Below are 9191 nucleotides of genomic sequence, written 5' to 3'. Positions count from 1 at the left end.
GCTTTTCCTACCTGGCTTTACTGGGGAAGAACGCTACACACCTGCGGGTTGGAGGTTCCTTCTGAACCTCAGTGTGGGAAGGGCTCCAGGTAAGAGGATGCCTGGCGGGTCCTGAGCCCAGGGTTGCATTCGTCAGGCCCCCCGGGAGCCTGGAGGTAGCATTTGCAGAGGCTGGGGGTTTTACCCCCACCCTTCACCCCCACCCATGCAGGAGGCACACACTGAGCGCTTAGTAAGATATTTCATTCGGTACGTGTTGTTTTCCTCCTAGAGTCAAGGCCACAGCAGAGGGCTAGGGGCTGTGTGTGTCTGTGTGTGTGTCTGTGTAGAGGAAGTGTGTGAACCTGCTTCCTCATGCCAGTTCTCTCGTTAGTTCTCCGGCGGGGGTGCCGCGAGGACGCCGCCCTCTCCCCTGCGGATGGAAAGAAGAGCCCTCTGCTATAGACTGCTGGGTTTAGCCAAGGGGTCCGGTTCTACAGCCAACGGCTTGTGTATGTCTGGAGGACTGAGGTGACGCACGTCCGGTTTACCACTCGGGGTGGTGGAGTCAAGTGAGCTCATTAGAGGGAGAAGCGTTGTAATTTTCCCCAGCCAGGCTGGGGAGACCCGTCAAATCGCCACCCCTTTGAGGTCAAGCCCAAGCTCCCCAGTATCCCCAAGCATCGCGCTAATACTAAGCACTTCCCCTGCCCTGGCTGGGGGACAGAGGGAACCCCGCCTCGCCGTGCAGCACCATTGCTGAGGCCTCGTCACCCCGGGCCTCCCAAGGCCAGCTCCTGCCGAGTCCCGGATGAGGAACACAGCCTGGCGGGCGCCAGACGGACGCGAGTCTCCGTGACGCTCCGTTCGTCCAGGACTCCCGCGAGGGGCGCAGTTCCCTTCCCAGTCCCGCCCCCGGCCCCAGCCCAGAGAGGCGGGGTCCGGAGCTCCGGACCAAAAGTCGGGACAGGGCCGAGACCGTGCGCCCGGCCCGGCCTTGCCCGCCGGCGCGCCGCGCTAGTCCGTGCCGTCCACCAGCTCGCACAGCATGTTCTCCAAAGCCGTGATGCGCCGCTCCTGGGCCTGCACCTGCTCGCGAAGGGCCTTGATCTCCTCCAACAGCGTCTCCAGGGTGTGCTGCTGCTGGGGCGCGGAGCACAGAAGAGGCGGTGTCGGGCATGGGGCGGTATGGGGATGTGTAGACTCGGCTGGGTGGAGCCAGGTCGGATCTTACCGACAAGGGGGCGTCGCTGGCCGACTGGCTGCGGCGGGGCCCGGAGGGCGGGCGCACGTCCAGGATGTTGCGCTTGGTGACCCGGAGCTCGCGGTGCTTGGGGGGCACGTAACCGTCCCTCAGCGAGATGAGCACGGGTTCGGCGTCCTGGCCCGAGAGCCATTCGTCCGCTTCTAGGGCCGGCTCGGGGCCCGGAGTATCTGGGTATAGGTCGTCCTGGAACAAGTCTGACTGCGGGGTTGGGGGGACAGGAGGACGAGTGTCAGCAGGGTGCCGGGCCTGCTCCGCTCCCTTCCGCCCACCTCGGAGCCCTGCCCAACCTCTCTCCTGGCCCCTCACCTTTCGGGGCACAGTCATGATGATGGGTTCACACTTTCTTTCGTGCAACTTGTAGAACCTATAAGGGAGCGGGGTCAGCAACCCCGCAGGCTCCCACCCCCTTAACTTCTGCCTGGGACCAAGGGGCGAGAGGCCCTCACTTGCTGAGCGCCTACCATGCATTGCACTTTAAACATATTATTGGTTCGGCTGGTAAAACACTTCTGATGGGGTGTTTATCATCATTTTACAGATGAGAAAACTTAAGTTCAGAGAATGTCAAGCTAGTTAGCGCCGGGGCTGGCACTGGAAACAAGCCTGTTGGACACCCCCTCCCCAAGGCTCTCTTTTCCAAGGATGACGCTAATGGGGAAGCCCCTGTGTCTTCCCCGATGGGAAGTGGGGACAGAGGCAGGCATGTGGGAAGGACAAAGGCTGCTGACCTGGCGATCTCACACTTGCTGACATCCAGTCCCCGCTTGGGCATGAATCCCATGCCTCTCTGCGGCTCCTTGCTGCTGAACGTGTTCAGGTAGTGCACGAAGGGTGGTTCGTCGGTAATCTCAAAGTACCGAATGCTGCTGTCGCCCTGCAAAACCAGTGGGTTCAGAGACCCGCTGGGTGGGGCCCTCCACATCTCGTCCAGCCCCCTGTTCTCGCCTCCCGGCCGCGAGCACCTTGCCGCATAGGTAGACGATGCTGGAGTCGGGATCGTAGAAGGGCAGTAGGACCCCGTTGCTTGTGTCCATCTCCTGCAGTGCCACTGGCTCCTCGAAGTTGTTCTGCCCGAGCACAGGAGGTGTGACCAGTCCTGACCTGTCCTCTGTGCCACTTCTGGATCCCCTGAAGCCCCTTAACGCTTCCTGCCCGCCCCAAACCCCATGCGTTCCCAAGACAGCTCTGGTGAACGGAACTGCAGGCCCCGCCCCTGGACACATCGCTCCCAGTCCCCCGCACATATACCCCCTGCTTCGCCGCATGCAGTCACAGCAAACCACCCCCAGGGACTCGGCATCACCAGGCGGGGGCGCCAGCGTGGGCTCCTTCGGGCGACGCAGCAAAACTGGGCAGAGGGGTGGGTGTGGGGATGGCAGGTGCTGCAAAGGGGGCAGCAGCCTCCAGCCCTGTCCAGGTGGGCATGCCCTGCGGGTGGGGGGCGCCTGGCCCCTCTCCCGTGATGCCAGTCCCCGGGGCACACACCCCAAGCTTCCAGCTGCGTTACCGGGTCCCACAGGCCCAGCTCTCGCTGGCTCATGCGGGTGAAGCCCGTGGTGAAGATATGACCCTGGCGCGTGAAGACCGCCCGCATGGGCCTCATTCCCTCGTGGGCCGCAAACCTCTCCTGAGGGTAGGGGGGAGACAGGGAGAGGCGTCACCCCGCTGCCTGCCCTGAGGATCCTGGCGGGCTGAGCAACCAGCTTGCTGACTTGGGTGTGGGGCGCAAGGGTGGGAAGGGAGACAAAAGGGAGCCTAAGTACTCAGCTTCCTGGGGGGGCCTTGGCTGGCCCCAGGCCTGGAGAACGTCCAGATCCCGAGCCCTTAAGCGCCCTCAGAGGCTGATCCCTAGAGCAGGGGACGTCTGCTGGCTCCCCGGGGTCGCAGCGAGGCTTTTCCCAGACGGGAGCTCCCCGCTCCGCTTCAGCCCTCTTGGGCACGGGCCACGGCCTGGGAGGGCGCTCCTGGCTGACCCAGCGAAGGAGCGAGCGCGCGCGCCCGGCGCGCCCGGCGCGGCCTGGCCTACCGGGTCCCAGAGCGCGAGTTGCCGCTCACTCATCCTGCTGAAGCCGGTGCTGAGTAGCTTCCCGTCTGCGGTGAAGACCGCCCGCAGCGGGCGGGCGCCCTCGTGAGGCCGGGCTCGCTCCTGCTCGCGGGGTTAGTGGGTTAGAGCCCCTGCCCGGCCGCGCTCGACGCGCGCACTCGGCGCAGACATGCACGTGCCCCGCGCACCCCGCACCCCGCGTTAGACGGAGGCTAGTGAGGCAGACGCCGCCGCCCTCCCAGGGCACCCAGCGCGAGAGGTGCCCCCTATCCCTGCCCAGCGCGTCAATTAGGGCGGAAAGGGAACTGCCCGTGAGCCAGCGACAGGCCCCGGACCCTGGGAGATGGCGCTGGGTGCCGGCTGAGAGGAGAAGGGGTCTGGGAGCTCAGGTTTCATGCAGGTTCGTGGGGGAGAATAGGGTTTGCAGCTTCTCCTCTCCTCAATCACAAATAGAGGAGCCCGCCTGTGAGTTTCTGAGATGCGTGGGGTGGGGGGCGGGGTGGGGGGGGAGGGAAGAGGAGCGGGGCAAAGAAAAGCTGGGGGCTTCCTTAGGGCAGGGAGCTGTGGTTCCAGACACGGAGGGGGAGGATTGGTCTCTGCAGTTAGGGTGGAGGAGGTGAGAACTGGAACCGGGGGCTCAGAGGACTACGGGGACAGGGGCCTGACAGCTGGTCCCAGGAGTAAAGGCTGGGGAGCAGCCAGACCGGGCACTCACCGCCACCACCTGGCCCTTGCGGGGGTCAATAATGCGCAGGGTCTTGTCCTTGCAGGTGGTGGCTAGCAGGCTCCCATTGCTGTTCCAGCACACGCTGTGGATGACGTCAGGGTGCATGTCGTCGAGACTCAGGAGCACCTCCCCGGTGCCCACGTTCCAGATGATGATCACATTGTCACCACCTGCCCAGAGTGGCCAGGCAACGTCACCTGCGCCTTACCTTTCCAAACCCCTCCTCTATCCCCCACATCTACAGTAGGGACCCCTCCCCAGGCTGCCAGACCTGCACTGAGTAGGACATTTCGGGCAGTGGGGTGCCAGGAGAGGATGCCCACACGCTTCGAGTGGCCCTCCAGTGTGATGATGGGTTCTGTAATGTTGCGCACAGGGGTATAGTCTGGAATCTGCCACACCTGGGTAGGAGGAAAAGACGTAGGGTGGGTGGGATGCGGAGCCGGCTTTGTCCCTTCCCTCTACAACTCCCCTACCCACCCACCCCCAACCCTACTGGCTCTCTTGAATGGTAAAGGGTCAAATGCAGGGCAAGAGGTAATGGCGCCTGCCTGGGACAGAAGCAGCTGGGAGTCAGGAGGGGGCACTGCCAGCTTTCCAGAGACCTCCCTATTCACCCCTGCAGGGAGAGTTCAGAGCACTGCCCCCTGCTCTTCAGGCCCCAAGTTGGCCACGGCTATAATTAGTCCTAAGCAGTGCATCCTGGGAGGGGGTGAGCATGTAGCTAAAAATAGCCTGGGAGCTGGGCAGGGCAGGGCCTTGGGACCCAGCAGCTCCTCTACCACCTTCCCTAGCACAGGTGAGGCAGCCCTCCCTGCTTCCCCTGCCCAACGGCCCAGCAGCATCCGCCTGGCTCCTACCATGATGGTGGTGTCATCTGAGGCACTGGCGATGACGTTGTCATTGTGCGGGCACCAGTCGATGTCCAGCACAGGGGCAGTGTGTCCAGTGACCAGTGGGAAGTTCTTATCCACACGCCCTGTCTGGAGGGGTCAGAGAGGGAGATGTGGGGCCACTCTCCTGTGTGTTTTTTCTGGGGTGGGCAGCGGATTTGTTTACATCTCAGTTCTCCATCATCTGTTTTCTCTTTGCAGACCCCTCTCTGAATCTCCAACCCCTCCAGCCTACCTCCTGTACTTCACTGAAAGCAGATAGAGTTGAAGTCTTTTAATATTCGGGAATTAGACACAGAGAGGTAAGATGACTTAACCAAGGACACACAGCAAGATACAGGTAGAGCCAAGACTTGAACTTGCAGTCCAGTGCTCTTCCAAAAACACCTGCTTGGAGGAGGCTGTTCTTGGGCCTGTTCCCCCAGTTGGAATGTCTATGGGAAGCCCCTGGTGGAAGATGTCAAGGTGAGGTAATACGCAGCGCAGTACCCAACAGCCCTTTCCTAGCCGCCCTTGGCAGATCTCCCCCTTGTCACTGGCTGTACCTTGGAACCACAAGCAGCAGGCACTCCTGGTGCCTGCTATCCCCCAACCTGTGCTAGGGCTCATCTATTTTTGGTCTTTATGGGCTGTTTGTAGGGGTTCTGAGGCCTTTCCTGGGGCTGGCATTGGCCCAGACGAGGCAGTAGGAGAGAGGGGTGGCCGTGTGGCATTGGAATGGCACTTGTCCTGGGGGCGGAGGTGGCTCCAGCTGAAATTCGAGCCCTTGGGATGGTGTCCTTGGATGGTGTCTGCATTGTCCTGGTGTGAGTCACTAGCTATTGTCAGGCCTCTTCCTGACCCTGCCACCTGTGGGGCCTCACCTAACAAGGTGTAGGGGCAGAATCCAGGTCAAGGTCATGCTTTGGGGTGGCCATCCTAGACACGGAGATGGCTGAGGGGCTTAAGGCTACTAGCGAAGGTGGAGGTCATTGCCTGGCCCTCATCCCTCGGTAGGGAGGGCTCTGGCCTTCTGTGTCAGGTCCCCCTGCCCTTTGCCTCACTGCAAGAACCAGAGAGCAGAAGTGGCCAGGGACTCATTGGATAGAGCTTGACCCTGTTCTCAGTGTGCTGCTCTGGGGTGTGATTTAATCAAATGGTTGCCCTGGGCTGAGGAGAGAGATCCCCACACCCAAAACATGAGGGGGTACAGCATTAGGAGAGAGAGGAACAGAATCTGGCCAGGTCTTGGCTCCACCGCTTCCCAGCTATCTCCATCACTCCCTCCTGGTCCCTCCTGGGAACAGGGTGCCGTGTGAAGAGGATGGACTAGGAGTGGGTGCGGGCCACCATGATGGTGCTGTTCTGGGAGGGGTGAGGGGACCTCCAGGTTGGTCCCTGAGGGCTTGGGGACAGGGAGCAGCCAATCCACACAAACTGCCCTCTTGATTGAGGACCAGAACTACGTGAGAACACAGGCTGTTGTAAGAGTCCCCAGGGGCCACAGCCATTGTCCTCCCGCCTGCGTGTTTCCCCTCATCCCTCACCTTGGCCAGAGGCAAGACGATAAAGGCACCTCCACCTCCAGCCTCCACAATAATGGCCAGGAATTTGGGGTTGACGGCACAGAAGGAGCTGTCCCAGGTGACCTTGGACACACGGATGTCCTCGTAGGCCTGGTCAGCCTTTGCTGCCTGCCCAAACACATGGCGGAACTTGCTCTGCCGAACCACGCGCCGGCTCATGTCTGGGGGCAGAGAGGGAGGATCTCAGTGCCCAGAAATGCCTTTGGTCCTTAGTCCTGTGAGCTGTGGGAGGGAGGAAGAGTAGGGGGCAGGGGGCAAGTGAGAAAGGTTATCTGGCCAGGAGTCAGGTATAAATTAATATAGAGTCTGGTCCTAGAAGCAGGGAGCTTTCTTCAAGATGACTAAAGTACGGAAAAATTCTTTGCCACCTATAGAGTGCTGCTTAATGCGAGGGGCTAGGATTTGGAGCCTGACTTCTCCTTAGAGACCCAGGCTGGAGCGACACTGGAGCCTGGCTGGGCCTGAAAGCTTTCTGGAAGTTAAAGTGGTTTGGGGAGGAGCCTCAGCGCCAGGCTGCTCTCCCACTGCCAGCCTTGGATGAGCATCTCTTCACGGAAGTGGTTTATCTCTCAGAGGCACCTTGTTCAGAATCAGAGGCCTTGGCTCAAGGCCAGCTGTGGGGCTAGGACTGCTGCCCCCCAACATCCTACACTCCTCATCTCTAGCATACTTCAGGCAGATGGGGTTTTGCTTTTTTCTAAAAATTTGCCAAGAAGTTCCTACTGTCAGCTAACCTGAGTCCTTCCTGCTACTGCTTTCATCAATTTCCTCCCATGTTGTTGGGGGACACCAGTGTAAGGTGGATCTCTTCTCCTTCCACTCCTCTCTGCACTGGCTTTCTCCAAGAGGCCCTGACCATGGTCTTCTGGCTTTCGCCTGCCTTACTTTGGTACTGCATCTCCTCTGGGTCCTCTCTCCTACTAAACTCTCCTAGGGTGGGGTCCTTGACGCCCGGCCAGGGCCAGATTTGAGGGAATGGGGAGGGTAAGGTTCCTTTTCTCCAGCCAGGCCTGCGCTGCGCTCTTCCCCAGAGGACGCGCCGAGCTTTCCCAAGCTCCAGCCACTGACTCCTGCTCCTCCCCAGCCCCAGGCATCCCTGTGCCCTTCACGGCACTTCTGCGGCCCCAGGCCTGAGGCCCGGCCTCCCCACACCCTCCTCCGCCTCCTGCCCCGGCATTGCGTTTATGCGAGACGAGGTGTCTGCGCCCTGTGGGCGCGCGGGCCGCTGTCCGGCCAAATATAGACACCAAGTCAGCCCCGCCGGGACAGAATTTGGCGGCCGGGGGGAGGGAGCGCAGACCTCTGCCCCCTCCAGAGACCCCGCCCGCTCCGCTGGCTGCGGGGGTGGCGGTGGTGGGGGGGGGGGTGGTACCTGGTCCTGAGCAGGCCGAGGGGCGCTCACGCTGCGACTCCTCTGCGGAGGGGGCTGGGGTTGCGCCTGGGGCCCAGGGAGGCGTCAGGGCGCCGGAACTGCCTCTCCGGGTGTCGGCGGCGTCTGGGGCCCGGGTGTTCGGCTGAGCGCTCGGGCCGCTGCTTGCGGCTCTCCGGGGCCGGGCGCCGCTGCAGTCCCAGCTGCCGCTGCCATCAACCTGCGGAGGCGGGGCCTAGCCAGGGGGCGGGACTAGAGCTGCCCCGCCCCCTCCAGCGGCGGGAAAGTCGAGCGGTGCGGGCTCGGTGCGGCTGGGCCGCCGGCCTGGGAGAAGCGTGAAAAGTAATTGTGCCAGTGCGCACTGGGTGTGCGCTCTCCTCTCCCGCCCTCCGCGCCTCCCGGTGGGCTGAGGAGGCCCAGGTTCCCAGACCCAGAGCTGGGCGCTGAGAGAGGGAGCCGACAGCCGCGCAAGATCGGGTGCCTCCGCGCCGCATTCCTGCTGCAATCGCACTCCCAATTTAGCCCTTCCTGGCCGGCCGGGGCTGCGGGACTGCACGTCCAGACGCTCCTGGGGAGAGGTCCCGGAAGATGCTCTCGGGGAGTAGTCTCAGCCCTTGGATGAGGGCCTAAGGATGGCACAGGGCAGCTGCGAGGGTACTCGACAAAGGGCTGTAAATGTTAGTTATTGTTAATAGCGATAGCGACCACTTGAGAACCTAAAACGCTGGCACTGTGTTAGTCATTTCACCCCGTTAGAGAGGATTCCATTGAGCAGGTCAGAAAGCAGCCTGAAGACTGGTGGGGGGGCAGGGAGAAAAGTGAACCCACTTTAAACCCTTGGGAACACCAGGTTCAAGGAGAAGCGGCCGGCACAGGTCTTTGGCCAATCAAATTTCAGACGCCCAACCTGACTCCTGAAGTCTTCTGGGCCTTGTTTGAATGGGTGCCTGACTTTTCCAGTGAAGTCCCCGCACCCACCCCCGCCAGGACCCGCGGACCTGAGTATTGACCAAGGTTAAGGGGGAGATAAAAAGGACCTTGATAAATACAGCCAGTGAAGAAGAGCTAGTCCCTAGAGGTGCTGTCTACTCAGCGCCCTCCCCACTGCCTGGATTTCTTCTTTTGGATCATAAGGCCCTGGAGGCCAGTTATTACTTCCCACTCTACAGGGCACACATGGGCATCAATGAAACGCAGCCTTCTGGAGGGCAGAGGTCAGCATTGGGGGTAAAGGGGAGGGAAGGTGGTGGGAACCTCGAAGGCCCCTTTGTTTCTCAGGAAGATTCCAAGTATTCAGTGCCTTGTAGGGGAACAGAATCAGAAACTGTTACAGGTGCTCCAGAAATA

At 61.3% G+C, this 9191-nt stretch overlaps 1 protein-coding gene across 4 annotated transcripts; it reads right to left on the bottom strand.

Annotated features, from left to right (window-relative positions):
* Positions 1 to 8081, bottom strand: CORO6 (coronin 6). Of its 4 annotated transcripts, none has more exons than XM_044745226.2 (11): positions 7848 to 8081; positions 6437 to 6697; positions 4878 to 5000; positions 4289 to 4418; positions 4006 to 4187; positions 2754 to 2873; positions 2209 to 2313; positions 1975 to 2120; positions 1553 to 1610; positions 1214 to 1444; positions 1 to 1122 (listed from the first exon to the last, which is right to left on the bottom strand). In XM_044745226.2, the coding sequence occupies exons 2-11, from the start codon at positions 6632 to 6634 to the stop codon at positions 997 to 999; spliced, it is 1419 nt and encodes a 472-aa protein (XP_044601161.1). In that variant the 5' UTR covers positions 6635 to 6697; positions 7848 to 8081; the 3' UTR covers positions 1 to 996. The 4 variants fall into 4 exon arrangements, with proteins under 4 accessions (XP_044601161.1, XP_044601164.1, XP_044601163.1 ...); XM_044745229.2 differs by having other exon boundaries at positions 1 to 1119; XM_044745228.2 differs by having other exon boundaries at positions 6437 to 6636; positions 7848 to 8068.
* Between the last annotated feature and the right edge of the window lie 1110 nt (positions 8082 to 9191).

The sequence above is a fragment of the Equus asinus genome, chromosome 13, assembly GCF_041296235.1.
Source record: "Equus asinus isolate D_3611 breed Donkey chromosome 13, EquAss-T2T_v2, whole genome shotgun sequence".
NCBI classification, from domain to species: domain Eukaryota; kingdom Metazoa; phylum Chordata; class Mammalia; order Perissodactyla; family Equidae; genus Equus; species Equus asinus.
Note: the sequence above shows the minus strand (reverse complement) of the source record. Positions and strands in the feature narration are given on the sequence as shown.

Coding starts and splice junctions, on each gene's coding strand:
- CORO6 (XM_044745226.2), bottom strand. CDS start 6,634: ATGAGCCGGCGCGTGGTTCGGCAGAGCAAGTTCCGCCATGTGTTTGGG. Junction 2,874..4,005: donor GCAAGGGCCAGGTGGTGGCG/GTGAGTGCCCGG, acceptor CCCTACCCTCAG/GAGAGGTTTGCGGCCCACGA. Junction 2,314..2,753: donor AGCTGGGCCTGTGGGACCCG/GTAACGCAGCTG, acceptor GTGCTCGGGCAG/AACAACTTCGAGGAGCCAGT.